Source organism: Phaethon lepturus, unplaced genomic scaffold (assembly GCF_000687285.1).
Source record: "Phaethon lepturus isolate BGI_N335 unplaced genomic scaffold, ASM68728v1 scaffold17839, whole genome shotgun sequence".
Taxonomy (NCBI): Eukaryota; Metazoa; Chordata; class Aves; order Phaethontiformes; family Phaethontidae; genus Phaethon; species Phaethon lepturus.
The window spans coordinates 1-17,075 of record NW_010561425.1 but is presented as its reverse complement, the minus strand read 5'-3'; the positions used below and the strand labels follow the sequence as shown (position 1 = coordinate 17,075).

Genomic DNA, 17,075 nt, shown 5'->3' with positions numbered 1-17,075 from the left:
AAAATTGTATGCTGGTGCTCTCTGCTGGATAAAACCAAGAAGGCCTTTTTCTCACTGGCACTGCGGTGACTGCGGGTTCATGCCGGTGTTGAGCTCTTGGCTACACGGTCTCCTTCAGCTCTGCCCGCACTGGGACACCCTGATGGTGCGGGTTCCCTTCAGCTTGAACTGGCCAGGGCTAGCTGAGAGCAGGAGGTGTGTTAGGATTCCTGATCTGACGCCGTTCCTCCTGTCTCCTTCCCTTACAGTGTGTTACTTGCTGAAGAGCAACATCAGCCCAGACCTGTGCAATGAAGATGGATTAACTGCACTGCATCAGGTGAGGCGTGGGACGAGGTCGCAGCCACTGTCCGTCTTCCCGCTGCCCTCTGAGCAGACCTGTCGGGGTGAACGGGGAGAGCTCTTGTATTTCATCTTGTTGCTCAGTTAAAGCAGTGAAACTTTAACACGTTGTGCTGGCAATCCTGTTTCTTGGGGAGCAAACTGAGATCAAACCCTTCTCCTGCTGTATCCCAGACTTTGTTCAGTGACAATAAGAGCTCAGGAATTGGGGCTGGATTTCAGACATGGACATTTCTCCCACCCTTTAATCTTTGCAGCACTGGGCTGTAAACTCTTAAAGCAGGTTAACTGAAATTTAGAGACTTTGGCAGCCCGTGAGTTTTGAAACTGGTTTAAATAAATGACGCACAGGATGTTTGGAGAGCCCGCTGCTGCTCTCTGCAGGCTCAGAGACTTCCGAAAGCCTGTATGAGATGGCAGCAGCTGATCGCCAGTAAAATAGACTTGCTAATAGTGGGGTGTAAGCCTTCCTCAGAGCCTCTGCACTGATCCCATAAGGATTTTTCTGTTTTTTCCGAAGGCCCCCATCCCCACCCCTCCTCATGAGTCCTGACTTTCAGTGCGAAAGCGTCAGGAGACAGCCTGCAGAAGGCCCGTGGGACTCGCCGTGCCTGGCAGCGGCCGCCTCCGCTGCCGCGAAGAACAGTGGCGCGGCTGTCACACGCGCTCCGAGGGTGGAATGGGGACTCGTGGTTTTCTCGCCATGAGTCCCTGCTGTAAATGCTCCCATTGACTTGGGATTTTGGATTCTTCGGCAAGTCGCTCGCTCTCTACAAAGCTAGATGGATGTTTGCTTAAAAATGCAAACTAGAAGAATAAAAGGTCCCCACCAGAACCACATCTCCAAAGAGATGTTCCTCTGCACAGAGAGAAACGCTGACAGCCTCATTGCTTTCCCTGCTAGGTACCGAAGCCGTGGAGAATCCCACCTTGCCCACTGAAGGATCAGTTATTATCGAGGTGCATTTGGGAGCTGAGGCGGGAACTTTGCATCCACTAGAATTAGCTGAATCCCTGAACAGAGAGAAGCTCCTACGTGAACGCTATGGCCCATTAGCAGTGGCTTCCAGTGAAGGATGCAGTTACGCTTCTGTGATAACTTAGCTGTGTGACAGGCATGATTTTAACCTCACTTCCATATACAAATAGTAAACAGAAATAGAGGTACATAAAAGGTCCTTGTCACTCAGCTGCTAAAATGCTTGTGGTGGGTTTTAATCCAGCCCCATTACAAGACCATACTGCAGTGCTGAGCCCGTGTGAGCCTGCGGTAACATGTAGACCAAGCTTCTTGCACAAGGATGAATCTTACTTTAGTGTCTTTATCATACACGGATTCATGTCAAGAGGTGAGCACGAGGTGGGCCAAAGAGCAAATTCCACCTTCCCCAAAGGAAAGTGGTTGAGGCCGTTCTTGCAGGCTGCCTCTGGGACTGTGGTGTAAATGCATCGAGGATGCTGGTTCTTTTCAGGAAATGAAAGGTGCCCTGCGAAGTACCACATAATTCTGGGAATCCAGCTCGCATCTCTTCAGATAACTGTGGTAGGTAGCGTGAGCTGCTGAGAAGACTTTTACTCATCATATGCCAGTGTGTGGGATTTTCCCTAAGAAAAGGGAATGTCACCTTGTCAGCTCATCCCTTGGTATGTGGTTATACTGGTTATGTTGAATTTCTGCTGTGTTTGCTCTTGAATATGGAAGACCCAGTGGAATAGAAGCTGTGCACATATTTGCTATTGTTCCCTATTGGTTCTGCCCCAAACCAGGAGGCCCTGTTAAACACCACTGACCTTCAGTCTGCCCAGCGTAGGTGTTCTGCATAGTGCCTTTCTGACCTGGTTGTGCTCAATTTAGTGTTTAACTCTGTTGGAGATGCTTGTTGCCAAACACTGCAGGATAAAGTAGGTCTCCACACCCAGGTACCCTGGTACAACTCGTATGAGCACCCATCTTCACAAAGTTTAAAAAAAAACATCTTTCTGCATCTCTTCCTCACCAGTGCTGCATAGACAACTATGAAGAGATAGTCAAGCTTCTCCTCAACCATGGGGCCAATGTCAATGCAAAGGACAACGAGCTGTGGACTCCGTTGCATGCAGCAGCTACATGTGGTCATATCAATCTGGTGAAGATCCTCATCCAGCAGTAGGTGGCTTTTTGTGTCTGTCCCTTTCTGCAGACCTGATTCTACCCACAGCTTCTGTGTATGGAGACCGAGACTGCTTAGTACCTTGCGAGATGGCAGCGGTGGTGATTATTCCCTGCTTTCAGGCTATTCATGGGACTCCTTCCTGCATGGGAGAAAAGGGGGTGGAGGAGGAAGAGCAGAAAGGCTGAGGACATGCAGTAAAACCCTAGATTACTTGACTCAGTTTCATGAAGCTTCTGGGGACTGGGTCAAAACATGCCACTTTTTGTCTGTATTCTGCTGTGTATGTGCCTGTGTTTGTGCTTGTTGGACTGTGCTCGCTTGATGGGTAGAAACAGGAGCAGCCAGCAGGATCCACCCTCAAGCTCTTAAACATGACTTCACGTCTTCCAACCACAGCCAAAGAGACACTGATGTAGGACAGCATGTTCGTACAGCTCAGATACTTGGCTGAACTTTGTGACCTGTCTTACTGACTCTTAATTAGTAACCAGTTAGCTTCTTGTAATGTGTTTGTTCCTCAGCGGTGTGAGACAGGATGCTCGCGCTGGACCTTCCACTTGCCTTTACCAAGGCCCTAAAGCTCAAGCCTTCCCTTGACTTGCCAGCAAGGAGGAGGAAGCCATATGTGTTTTGAGCTGTACCATGTGCAGCATTTAATGAGCACCTGCTGTGAATCCTGTCTGGAGCAGATCGTCTTGACTCTGTATGGAGCTCTCTCCTCCGTTTCCCAGAGTGACAGTGTAGAGGGTAGAGCGTGTTTTGGGAGTGTTGACATGCTGCCCTGCACAGCAGTGCCTGCTGCTTCTTCCTTGGGGAGGGAGACTTCTTCCTGTGATGCTGTCATCTGGGAGACTAGCATTAAAAATGTGGCCCTTCTTTTGGCCATATAATGGAGGAAGTAGAGCAGAGGATGCAAACAATCATCCCTTGGAGGATGTTCCCACGTGGGTTAGGAAATTTTTGTATGAAGGGCATAAAAATGGAGCAAATATATGTGGAACAATATAGTGCATTCCTGACTCTTAATTGGAGGTAAGGGAGTGTCATCGGATGGGTGGCAAGGTGAGGAACTGGAGCTTACGGCCCTAGTTGTCATAGACTGCCCTGTGGTAAGTAGTTGCCAGCAAATTTGGACTGTAGTACCCTAATGTCATGATCCCATGCTCAGAAACAATCTTCCCCTGGACTTTTGAGGAATGGGGTGATTTAATTTGTTTCCTACAATCAAAGTTGTCCTTTACAGGAGGTGTCACATATCTAATGACGAGTTAAACACTGCCTTTGAAGGCAATGTTACTGGTGATGGGACCTGGAACCCTTGGAGACCATCAGAGGAAGTAGCCCACAAAAGATGTCCAGTTCCTTGCTTTTTTATTTGCTGATTAAGCTAACGCTGGTACTTTGCAAATGTGAATTTCAATGTAATTTGCTCTGCTCAGGCAGAAGGGAAAAAAATATATAAAGATGATGGAATCTAAATGCAAATGGATGCTGTCTGCTGTCCTTCCAAGGCTGTTAACTGTCAAGGTAGATCAGAATACAGCTGGAAGTATTTAACAGCTAACTAAAATGGCACAGTTCAGAAGGTGCTGGAAATTTTCTACTATGTGGGAAAATGGTGACAACGATCAATTTAGCTGGCAATTTTGTCCAAGTAGTGACCTCCTGCAGGCCACTAGAGCACTTGGAGAAGTGCTTTTGGATAATTGGAACGAAAAATTCACCAGTTGACAGAATTTTTTTTTTATTACTATTTTTTGCCAACATGCCCTTGGCTAGATGGAAGCCTTCCTCCACCATTCAGCCCGTATCTTTCCCAACTTTTCTGATCCTTGTAAACTTTTCATTGAGGGACTGCCAGACACCCAGATAACAAGCACCTGGTAGTTGCTTGGCTTGTTATCCAGAAATTCAGCAAATAAATCACTTCTATCATTGAGAAGCTGTCTGTCTGTCTGTCCAGTGCCAGGATCAGGAGAGGACAGGAACAGCTCAGTGGCTCATGTGCCCCCATAGCCCATGAAGGAGGCATAGCATGCTGCCTTTCAGCCACTTCTGGAATTTATCTTCCCCATTCATAGCTCCATGGCTTTGCTTCAAATCTTTCTTCTCTCACACAGATCTTGGTGACATTTGGGCAACTATTAAACCTCAATTAGTTTTTCCTAAGCATTTATCCCAGTGTTTGGCACTGTCTGCTGTAGGATGTGTGAGGACCTTTCTTGTGTAACTCTTCTCTCCTTGCAGTGGAGCAGACTTGTTGGCAGTAAATGCAGATGGCAACATGCCGTATGACCTCTGTGAAGATGAGCCAACTCTGGACGTCATTGAGACTTGCATGGCTTATCAAGGTAAGGAGACTGAGTTCATGTCAAATACAAAAATGGGTCAATGTAGTACTAAAAATTACCTTGTTTCTCAGCTCTTGATTTGCCTCTGGAGAAAAGCAGAGAGCTGCTACCTGGCATAATTTCTTGGAACCTGACTCTGTCTAGTTTCTTTGATTCCTAAATAATGATGAGTTTGAAAGGACAGCTGTCAATCCCCCCAGTTACATGACCTCTGAAAAGGGTGTAAGGTCATACCAATCAGGAATCGTAAGTGTAATTTTATGCAACCAGTGGAGGCAAAGACCCTTTCCAACTCTTCTTCCCTCTAACTCTGAATTTTAACAGGAATTACACAGGAAAGGATCAATGAGATGCGGGCTGCTCCAGAGCAGGTCATGATCTGTGACATTCATGACATACTTGCAACTGGACAAGACCTGAACAGGACTGATGCCCAAGGTGCTACACTGGTGAGTGAAACTGCTGCGGCTTCGCTTTTGCCTTCCTTTGCCTGTAGGTTATGAAACCTGCCCTGTGGCAGGAGTTATACAAAATCAACATGTACAAGTCACTGAGAGGAGTAAGGGAGCAATTTTGATCTTTTTCCCTGTTTTAGTTTATTGTCACGTAGGAACAGGCTCTGTCCATGAGTACAGCTGACATAACTTAGTGTCTAACCCTGTGCTTTTTGAAGCGAATGCCTTGTTCATGAGAGCTCTGTCAGTTGTCCAGCAGCAAGGCTGCTGAGCTCCTGGGTGCTGTCTGACAGAGCCTGGTGACAAAGAAAGGGGCAAGAAATCCTGTGATGAAGAGTTGCAGAACATAGCACTTGTGCTGACCCCTGAGGAAACGGGACTGAAAGACCTCCCAGTAATGTTTTGCTTCTCACTAGTCCCGTAGTCTGACCTGACTCCCATGGCAGAGATGTGAGAGTCCTCTGGTTTTCATGGGAGGAGGATCTGGTGTTGGGCACTCTGGAGATTTTCTGGCTCCTCTTCTTTCTGCTTTGCATAGCATCTGGCTCATACAGAGTCAATGGAGTGCTGTATTTATTCACGTAGGATGGCATCTGCCCCTGGGCAGAGGAGAGCACCCAGGACGAATGTACAGCACAAAGCAAGCTGGCATCTGATATGAATGGACAGGGACCGAGAAAGCTGCACAGTCCTAGTCCTGTTCCCTTCTTTTTCACCTGCAAACATGTATCTTAAACCCTTGCTTACAGCAGTCCCAACTTAGGCAAAGTTCAGTAATGCTGTCCTATGTCTTGGGACTTTCATAAAACTTTGGTCATTTGATGTTTGGTCCACACATAACTGATACGCAGGCCACTTGGTGTCATTTGTTTGATGGACAGACCATGGCAGTGCATTCAGGTTTCTTAATCTAAATTGTCACCTATAGCATATACCAGATGTGTAAGGGGAGGGCAGGCTTCCTCCAAGATAGACTTGGATGATTATTTTTGAATGCATTTTTCCCTTTAATGAGGATTATATATATATAAATAAATTTAAGCAGACCTCTTGGCTTCCACTTTTATATCACCCCAAAGTGATTCCTTGTTAATTCATATGGCCTCTAGAGGGTACAACCCAGTGCCGTAATATTTATGTAGAAATTACTTGAATTGCTAGAAAGCATCAGAATTTATTTCCATATGAGTGTTTGACTTTGTGTGGTGGAATCCACATGGAAATTTTTGAAAAGAAACTTTGATTCTCTTCTTTAGCACAGTTGAAATAGGATGAGCTCTGAGTGGAGTTCATACCTTCAGAGTAGTGCATAGGTCAATGTTTTGCTTAGAGATGCAACAGCAGACTGCAATTATGAAAATCTTCAGAGACATGAAGTGTTGTGGGGGACTAAAGGAGACTATTATTGATGTCTTCAAAGTGATGGTTGTAGTTGGAAGCCAATATCTGAAAAATCATATTCCCTTAACTAAAAGTAGCCAAGGATTAAAATGTTCTTGATTTTCAAATGGTGAAAACAATTATAGCTTAAGTGGGACTGAAACTGCACGAAGGGAGTCCTGACTTCTAAAGCAGGCTGAAAATGCAATCCAAAAAATCACATCCACGGCACTTAGGTGTGGAAGAGGAGACATTCTTCTGGCATGAGGAATGCAGAGTTTACAGTGGATGATGTTCTCCATTGCAGGCTTGCATTTTGATGGTGCTGTTTTCCTACAGGTTGGGAAGCACTTAAGAGCCCTTGATTTAAAATGTGAAAACATTATTTTTCTAACCCATACGTGTAAGTTTTTTTAAGAACTGTTAAGTGGTTTCCTCTCCAATCAGAATTTACATACAGGTGATACTGAGTCAGGAACAACCTGCTTTTGACCTGATGGCATCTGCCAAATGTGAAATGTGTTGCCTGTCCAGATCTAGACTCAGACATTATCCAAGAAATTCCACTGAAACGTGGTGTCTAAAACCATTCATAGTCCTTGCAGGTGGTTCATGCTCTGTTCCTTATCTCCTAGCTGCATATAGCTGCAGCCAATGGTTATCTGCATGCAGCTGAAGTCCTTCTTGACCAGGGGGCAAGCCTGGATATTAAGGACTGGGACGGCTGGGAACCTCTTCATGCTGCTGCTTTCTGGGGACAGGTAATGATTTTTTTGCAAATGCCATGTATGAGGGTGACTTTTCTTTCTGCCTGGACAAATTGTGGAGTACTCTGCCAATGAAGGAAATCTGTACCAGGGCTGGACTCTCTGGACAGTGTCAGATGAGGTCCTTGGGACTCCAAAACGAACCTGTTGCTGAGAAAATTCAAGGAGAGTATGTCTGTGCAGTTGAGTTGTAGGAACTATGTTTAACATCACACATGTACCAGAACAATTTGAGGCGAGTTGAGCATGCATGCCATTGCTTCTTATCTTATTCCATCTTTCCAGCTTTGAGGAGGAAAGCAATTGTCTAAAATACCTCAAGTTGCCTTTCTTTCCCTTTCTTTAGATGCAGATGGCTGAGCTGCTTGTGTCGCATGGGGCTAGTTTGAGTGCCAGGACATCTTTGGATGAGATGCCAATCGGTGAGTTTACTAAGCTTAAAAAAACCACGAGATCACTTTTCCCCTTAAGCATGCTGGAGTTTTCACACGGTGGTTTCAGAAGCATTAACTTTATTTCTCAGGTGTCTTTAGAATCGAAGTTGCAGTTACTTTAACTGGGACTGAAGTTTTGAAGTGCCTCCTTTGCTACTTCTGAAAATGCTTCTTCCTGCTCATAAAAACAAGAGAGAAGAGATTTCTTAAGCACCAAGTCTTTCTCCTGTGTGTTTCCACTCATGTTACCCCTCTGTACCTGTGCTTGGGAGTCTCCCTGCTCTTACATTGTAGTCTTGGATCTGAGCAGCTGTTGAGTGCAGCCCTAAGACTTGGGTGTCTAACTTAGCTTTGATGCAGTGAAGTGTGGTAAGCTATAAGGGGCTGCAGAGGAGAGAGAAAGCACACACAAGTCTTGGAACAGACTGGAAGTAACAACACTTGCATCTGACCATGTGTATTACAACCTTGTGGCACGTTTTCTTTTGGCAAGAGATTTTCTGAGTCTTAATTGAAAAATCTGTGCATCCTCATTTTGAAGGTTGAAAGTTCTTGTCTTCTGTCCTGATCTGGTCTGGTTTTGTTTGCACTTTTTTTTTTTGTTTTGTTTTGGAGTCTTAAGTAAAAATGCTATATTCAGGGCAGCTGCAGTCTGGTAATTATAGAAATTTCTTTTCCTCCCATCTTGAAGCATTGATACCGTGGTCAATATATTTCTCACCCTTTCAAGGGTAAAGGCACAGCATGCTGCAGAGATGGGACAAAATTGAACAGCTGGATCATTGCAAAGCTGAGCCCCCATCACAATCAGCAGCTCTTGTTTTCTGCTCCCGTTTAGGTGTCCAAACCATTCTGCTTCCACTAATTTGTTTAGAGATTAATGTGCCTAAGCATATTCTGCTTAAATTTTCCTTCTCTTCCTCCTAGCATTTGTAGTTGTATATGCTAGGAAGGCACCGTTAGTAACATGGTGTTAATTGTACCACATCTGAACTGTCTGATTAATGGCTTGGTTTGTGTGTGCCATAGATCTGTGTGAAGAGGAGGAATTCAAAGTATTACTTCTGGAGTTGAAACACAAACACGATGTGATCATGAAGTCTCAGTTGAGGCATAAATCCTCCCTGAGTCGAAGGACCTCCAGCACTGGCAGCCGGGGGTAAGTGTGTTGTTCCCTGCAGGTCACGGTGCGTTCGCTGGGCCACCCAGATGTGGTTGCAGAGCACCCTGCGGTCGGCATGCGGAGAACGACCCGTCTGTTCTTTCTGAACAAACTCTGAAAGGCAGAAGCTGACTTTCGGTTGCTGAAGGCAGATGTCCTTTGAAGTTCTTTCACTAGCAAGAGGTGGTGTTTCTTGGGGGGAAAATGGCTCTGCACTGTTGTGGTTTTACAAACTGCTCCGAACAGAGAACCAAGTGGTGAGAACTTACCCTGTTAAACCACTGATACTGATGTCTGAAAATCAGTGCTTCAAAAGGATTAACTTGAGCTTCTCAATAATACGTCTCATGGCCCAGACACTGTGTACAGAGGCAGTTTGCACAGGTCTTTGTAAGATGTTTACTAGACACCAAAGCAGTCCTGCAGACCACAAAACTCCCTAAACATCCTGTGGGCCCTTTCCCTCTACATTTACTCCACTGGCTGCAGCAAATCCATTAGATGAGCTGCATGAGACCTAACGCAGATTTGCAGTACTACTTTAAAACTTCTTGAAATTCCTCCTGCCTTTAATATCCTCACTAGTGCCTTTGCTTTGTGTGGATGCCAGGAAGCTAAATTCACGTTCCATTCCAGTGGGAGAGGCTGTGAAGCACAAGGAGGAGGTGAGAAGACCTACAGGGTAAGAGGAAATGTCATGTCCTGCTTACAGCTTCGATACCCCTTCTCCCTGTCCCACAGAAAGGTGGTGAGGAGGGCCAGCCTTTCGGACCGAACAAACCTCTACAGGAAGGAGTGTGAGAAAGAAGCCATCGTCTGGCAGCAACTGGGGGCGGCAGAAGAAGGAAGAAACTCGGGTCTCATCGGAGAAATTGGGGAGACTCGTTCTGACCAGGAGAATACAGACCCCGTAAGGAATCTCTCCTGTATTATGGGAGTCACCAAAGAGGGCTGGTAGTGCAGGTTCAATAGGAATGGGTGCCCTGGGATGGTAGGTGGCTGCTGAAAAATTCGTAAACCTCATCCATCAGATGTAAGCAAATGACCAAATTCTCATTTGGTATAAACTGGGATATCCCACTCACATGGAAAGACTGTTTTGGATTTCCAGCTGCATAGTTTTGAGATATGGCCCCAGCAAACCAGGAAGTTTAGAAAAAATAGCGTTCCTCTTCACAGCTAACAAGCTGGTAATCACAAAAGAATTGTAATCTTGTTTTGCAGTTACTTGTTTTTAATTCAGTTATTGTCACGTTATATTAATATGCCACATGGAAAGACTGTTTTGGATTTCCAGCTGCATAGTTTTGAGATATGGCCCCAGCAAACCAGGAAGTTCAGAAAAAATAGCGTGTGCATTCCTCTTTACAGCTAACAAGCTGGTAATCACAAAAGAATTGTAATCTTGTTTTGCAGTTACTTGTTTTTAATTCAGTTATTGTCACGTTATATTAATATGCTTATATATCTTTAATTTTTTTTGATGAGTGAGTCCTTCTGAGTTAACGTTCCATGTTCCTGGTTGGGAACCAGCTCCTGGTTGGGGCTCACAGCATTAGAGGGTCCTGTTAGTGGGTGGATTCAATGTTTGTGCTGCAGTCCCTGTCTGGTGGAAGGGCTTAGTGTGAGCAGGCTTAGGAAGCTGCCACAGGGATGAACTGTGTTATGAGGGACAGCGGAAGATGCTCTTCTTTCATGTCTTCTTGTTACAGAATTCAGTGCTGGAGAACTCTTCCCTCCTTCCGGAGTTAGCAAACAAAAGCACCCAGTGTGACTCTGAAATCCCCCTCCAGAATGGACTCATGGCATCTGCCAGCACTTACCAGTACACTTTTTCCAACGGGGACATTTGGAGTATGCACGCTGACCCTGACAGTAATCCAGGCCACATGCTGCCCTACGGCAACCCCGGGCTCCCTGACACGCAGGAGTTCTGGGGTGCCTACAAGGAGCATAACCATCAAACGCTCTCCGAACTTAAGCGGCAGCGGGCTGCAGCCAAACTCCTCAATCACCCTTTCCTCAGCACCCACTTCAGCAGTGGCATGGGAGGAGTTGCCGAGAACGGGGGTGAGGCCAAGTCACACCTAATGGGATCCAGGACTTCTCCCTACAGCTCCAATGGGACCTCAGTGTATTACACAGTGTCCAGTGGTGATCCACCCCTCTTGAAATTCAAAGCTCCCATGGAGGAAATGGAAGAGAAGGTGCATGGGTGCTGCAGAATTTCCTAGCCTCAGCTGTTTCTCACCCCAGAGGAAACAAGACACGGGTGGGCTGGTTGGATCCATCGCAGTGGCCAGGTGGTTTGCATTCCAAAGGGAGAATTTGGTTATGGACATCCTGATTGCGGCAGCCTCGTTCATCTTGGATTGTACTTTACTCTGCCAATTACTTCCATTGCAGTTGAATGAGTAATGCAGGTGGAGCAAGGCTTTTAGGAGAGGAAGAGATGTGCATCAGTATGATGTAAAAAGAGTCACCCTAGTCTTGCTCCTTGGGGAAGAAGGTATAGTGCATTGCCTCCCCGTGCTTGGGAAGTCATGAGATGCCTTGGAACGAAGAAAGGATCTGAATGAAAATCGTTGCATCTGAGCCTCTTACCCTAAGTCACCAAGCTTCTGGAAGGTGACAGTTCAGACCTGAATTTTCACTCATGGGTGATGCATATATCCTGGAAGGGAGATCAACTCCCATGCGAGGTTTGCAAGAGTGGACAGAGATGTTTTCCATACAGCTGGATCCAGCACTTATAGGGCCTGAGCAACAAGCAAGTGTAGATGCTGCGCTTGGTTTAGGAGGTTTGCGAGGTGTTATCTCCTTGCAGTGACAGCTCACCATCAAAAACTGTGCACTGGTTGGGTCCTGTTCTGCTCCTGTAAACTCATCATTGCAGACTGCCATCAGGTTTTAAGCAGAACTTTTCCTGGAAAAGGCTTCACTCAATAGGCTTTAAAACTGATGTTGCAATAAGGGGCCCTGGCAATAGAATTTTACTGCAATAAAACACCAACAAAGGTCTATATTGGGATAAGTAATTTAAAAACCTTATTTGTACTATTTAGACTCTTAATTTATTAAAACTGAAAAGACTTTTGCTGATCTCACTTTCCTATTGATGCTGTTTATTTACTCTGTATGCTCAACACAGATACTAGGGGCAGTATGCTTTGCATTCTGATTTTTCTGGATTTCCATAACCACAGGGCTCAGAAAGGATGAGGAGGAAAGGCTTGCCGACACTAATCTAGAAATGTCACGGAAGTGTTTCTGATCTTCCTAGATGTTACAACACTTGCGTTAACCTGCAGTCTTTGGCTGATAAATAAATGTTAAATCATTGCTTTGGTAGTTGAACGTTGCAGCAGGGCAGGATAGGGGTTTTTTGTCTTTTTTTCTAGCACCCGTGGTGAAGTCATCAGCAGTGGTTAGTAGCCATCAGAAGAAGACTTAAATGCCTTTATGTATAAGGGAGTCACCTAGCACCGTGCAGTTCAAAGCCTCTCTGCTGTAGAGCGGTTGGCACACCAACACCAGTGTTTTAGTGTAGTTCATGTTAGCTCCGACAGGCTACCTGAGAAACACCAGCACAGTATAACCTGGGAGTTATAATTTGCTCTTCCGCAAGTTACGGCTTTGCATACCTGGGGGAGGTGAGAGAGCTCCGTAGGAGACAGCTCTGAGGAACCGGCCACAGTTGAGTTAACAAGTTGTATCTACAGCAGTAACTGTAAATCTTCGACCCTTTCTCTGCACAGAGGGGCTGTTGCAAACTATTTGCCTGCATGAATATGTCTTCTTGGGCAGTTTAAATTCCAAACTCTGAAAACATAAACCTGTTTGGGTCTCTGTAAGCCATCAGTGGATTAAATCCAGCTCACGTAGTTGTGCTTCAGCCAAGCAACAGCAAATGCAACTCCCACCAATCTTCCTTTTAGCTGGCGGCTGTTAGACATCAATATTACACTTCACACGTATGCTTCCCTTGTGGGAATCCTCACTTAGGCTATAAAAAGTTGACTTAGGCTGACAGTGACTGTTCTGGGCTACCCTCTGCTCCCCATCAAATCTAGCCCATCGGTGGGGCTGGATGTATTATGATACAGGGCTCTGGGCTCCTCATTCTTGGCTCCCCGAGGCAGCAGAGCTGGCTGTGTGTCACCGCCACAACCTCGCTGTCCAGGAAACATTTTTGGATCTGGGAGTTTCTTACCAGGCTGACGCTTTACTCCTTTTGAACTCTGAAGATAACAATCCCCTTCCCTTGCCAGTTTTAGGAACAAATTAGAAAGTGGTAGCAGATGATCTGATTTAAGACCTCAGTTCAGTTAAATGCAGGGGGTGTTTCTTTGTATGTTTTGAAAAATTCAGAGAAGTTGGGCTTCCTCCATTATTGAAATGCATATGCTAAATATAAGACTAGAAAATACTTTCTGTGCTTGACTTAACATTAAGGGATTTTAAAAATCAGTCTCTAGTAGAAGATGATTTGGTAACTGAACAGACTTTACCGCATCTGTGTGTGGTTAACAGTGGGTCTTCTGATTACCTCGAGGAACTTCTGCTGGGATAACGCCAAGTGTAGCCTGGGTATTACTGAACAGGGGGAGATGATCTTTCAGATGCCCCTCTTCTCCCATGGTGGTGAGGGTTGTCTCTCCACATCCATCCTCATAAGAATTCTGGACTAAGTGTAACAAATTTTGGTGCCACTATCCATTAGGTTGTCAGTGGTGCAGATTTCAGGCCCAGCTGATGCCTTCCTTGCCAGGGAAGGAGGAGTCGGGCCCTTTTCCTTCTCGGAGTGCTTTTGTGCTATTGAGTGTATTTAATCCTACGTAACTCCAAGCAGATGAAAAGGAGACCACTGAATGCAATAGTGTTAAGTAGTTTGAAGCTTGCTTTCACGGAGAGTTGTTAATACATGAAAACTGTAGGAAGCCAGTCCATTTTCATACAAGCTTTTAGTCCATTGGTATTTCACTCTGTTTGCATGTAAAACTCCATGAACTCATCACTCTAGCTATGATCTTGAGCAAACCAACAATTGATTTACTATCAGGCAAAAGATATTAAGGTTCTAGATTACAAGTCATCCCCCTAATCGGACTTTTATTGGACTTGGTCTGTATTGTAATTGTAAAATTGGCTGTAATACAGCTCTTCTGGCTTTATCACTGTAAGCTACCATGCTCCCTGAAGTCTAGCGGTGTCTGATCAAATGTAATCAATTCTTATTCAGATGAGAGAGTCAGTTATTGATATGTTATCAATATTATCAGGATTATCAATATTATCAGGATTATCAGGATATGTTTCACAGCCATGCCAAGTATTTATCTACCATTGGCTTGGGGATGAAGTCGTATCGGAGTGGGACTTGCGAAGGCTGTGGAAGCATGACCTAGAATGGACTCATGCTTCTGTATTGGTGACGTTCTGGATATAATGGTCAGTGCCTGCACTGGCAAATATGCTCAGGGAAGGAGCTGGCAGTTCACGCTGCATGCAGAGGTGTTGGTTGTAGGTCTGGGATGAGCAATTTTCTAAACTGGATGTTTAACCTGCTTCTGGTAAACTATTTTGTAGAGACAAACAGGCTTTTGTGGGAATAATAAACACATAGATACTCTTATATGTGCATTGTAGGAAGCTACCTCTAGGAATAGAACTTTTTATTATAAAATTTAGCAGTGTTACAGCAGTGGTGTTTTTTTTATATCTTATGTGTTTTAAAGGCCATCCCAGTGGAAAGCTTTGACGTACATAGCAGAAGGCACTTGGCTGTTTCATTGGATCTTAATATTGCTAAAAAGCTGTAGAAAGTAGAAATCACATTGTGATTGGCATATCTAGCACTTGGCATATTATAGGAAGATTTGGGTCTTTTTATGCTATACTCAGTGCTTTTAGGCTCAATAAACATCTAAGCACAGATTCAAGGTCAGATTAGAGTCCCACTTTTGTTAGCAGTAAGCCAAAGGTTGTAGTTGTTCATACAGACTACACAAAGGTTTGAGAACGTGCATGTACTGATGGGCAGCTCTATTGTAGGTAGAGCTGCACATGAGTATAACCCTTCTGCTTGCAAAATCTTCATGTATGCTGAAGCCATACTATTTCTAGCAAACTAACTGGTTCATGAAAGGAGCTTCATTTTCATTGTTGACAGACTTTTTTTTTTAGATGGAAGAAAAGGTGTCTTTCAGAATAGTGTCCTGCTTTACTGAGCTCAACCAAGAAAGTTCCAGCACTGAAATGTTAGATAAGGGCTGAAGTACCATTGCTGAGATCTGTTTGATGTAAGACCTGGATCTGTATTTCACATACCAAGTGATGCGATTTTAGCCCACTTAGTCTCACTTCTGTGGTGCTCCAGAATCTTGAAACCCTCCCAATTTTGGGAAGAACTGACTCTAGCTGACATAATTCTGTACCATCTTGCAGGTGTGGCTGAAGAACCACGTGGATGAGGAACTCCCGGTAGGGAAGGAGAAGAGCACGACAGGGCAATAGCAATAATGAATCAGTGCAATACGTGGTGGAGGCAGTGAATTCTCTAGTTTATTGAGCAGGATCTTATTTCATGGGGTTGAAAGCACTTACAAGCTCCCAAATGGCATTACAACTCTGTTCAGCGTCCTTTTGCTTTAATCTTGGAGTTCTGTTTACCCAGATCTCTGCTGAAACTAAATCAGCAACACCATGAAATATGAATATCTTAACTGAGAAAGCAATAGCACTGGTCTCCAGCGAGCCATAGATGAACTGTTGTCCATCTGCTTGAAGGTGTTCTCCCTGCATCTGGATATTTCTGTGCCTTATCAGACTTGCTAAGGGTAACTCTGGAAGGTTTGTGGTGGCTATACAGTGCTGTTCTTTAACTTGGAGGCTATTTTGCAAGGGGATAACAGTTCAGAGCATACCAGATTTTGAAGTTTTTATTTGCTCTTTCAATTTCTCTCATGATCACCAGTTCTCTCTTCCTAAATACACAGAAAGGAAATGTGCAGGGTCTTCACTCTAATTCAACAAATCACTTTGACCGACTTTGTCACAGCAGTTCTCTACAGGCAGAATCCAGAACATGCTTGTAGCAGCAAGGTCTAGCCTCCTACTACAGAACACAGCTAATACCTACATTTTTTGTTTTGTTTTGCCTGTGGCTGTACAACAGAATTTATTGTCCCAGGTTGTTCCTCAGCTTTATTCTGCTGTGCTCATGTTGGCCAAACTGGTAATGGACTTCTCAGTTCCACCACACAATCGAGTACCACTGGGTTCTTCGGGCAACAGCTGCTGTGGCACAATTACAACCTAGAATATTTTGCCATATTTCAGCTGCGGAAGCTGTAGTAGAGACTCTGCTCAAGATATCCATTTTCCAAACGTACACCAGTGCAATTCTTTCCACCCGCAGCTGGAGGGGAGATACGGGTTTTTAAACAGTGCAGATGCAGCCTTAGTATTGCCACCTCTACGTCTTCAGCCTATAGATTGCAGCGTGAGAACGGACTACAGGAGCGTCGGTAGCCCTGGTACAGCACAGTGTGACTGCTGCATGTCCAGGACATTAACAAATGATGGTAAGCCTTCGGCAATAACTTGTAATTCCATCGATCAGTAGTAAATGATGTACAAATAAAACTTGATGAAATGTTATTTTATGTGAAAAAAATAATGTAAGAACTGTATATTGTATTAGCAGCTTTGTGTATAAAATGGCATTTTGGCAATCAGAGTCTAATATATTTAAAACTTTTTTTAAAAAAAGGATATTTGATATTGTATGGAATTGACTTTATTGCTACTGTGATGCAAAGATGGTTTCTTAACATGTTGAAGCAATGCATAAAATCTTACAATTGTATGTAAAACTCATGCCAAAAGGGTATGTCTGACAGTATTAGCACCTGACTCAGTGTCTTTAATAAAGAGATTGAATTTTTTAATTTAAAAATTATATTAAATTTCTTTTAATAAAAGAAAAATGCCGCTGAGTTTTATTTAATTGGTTTACATTTGGGGACT

General features: G+C 44.4%; 1 protein-coding gene across 1 annotated transcript; it reads left to right on the top strand.

The window, feature by feature from the left end:
• Positions 1 to 248: 248 nt before the first annotated feature.
• PPP1R16B (protein phosphatase 1, regulatory subunit 16B) lies at positions 249 to 11,726 on the top strand (the record flags this gene model as incomplete). The annotated part of the gene is made up of 9 exons (XM_010294007.1): positions 249 to 319; positions 2,343 to 2,488; positions 4,743 to 4,846; positions 5,171 to 5,295; positions 7,317 to 7,442; positions 7,795 to 7,870; positions 8,912 to 9,041; positions 9,786 to 9,954; positions 10,757 to 11,726. Coding segments are annotated over 9 exons (1,469 nt in total), but the record flags the coding sequence as incomplete, so codon positions are not given.
• Between the last annotated feature and the right edge of the window lie 5,349 nt (positions 11,727 to 17,075).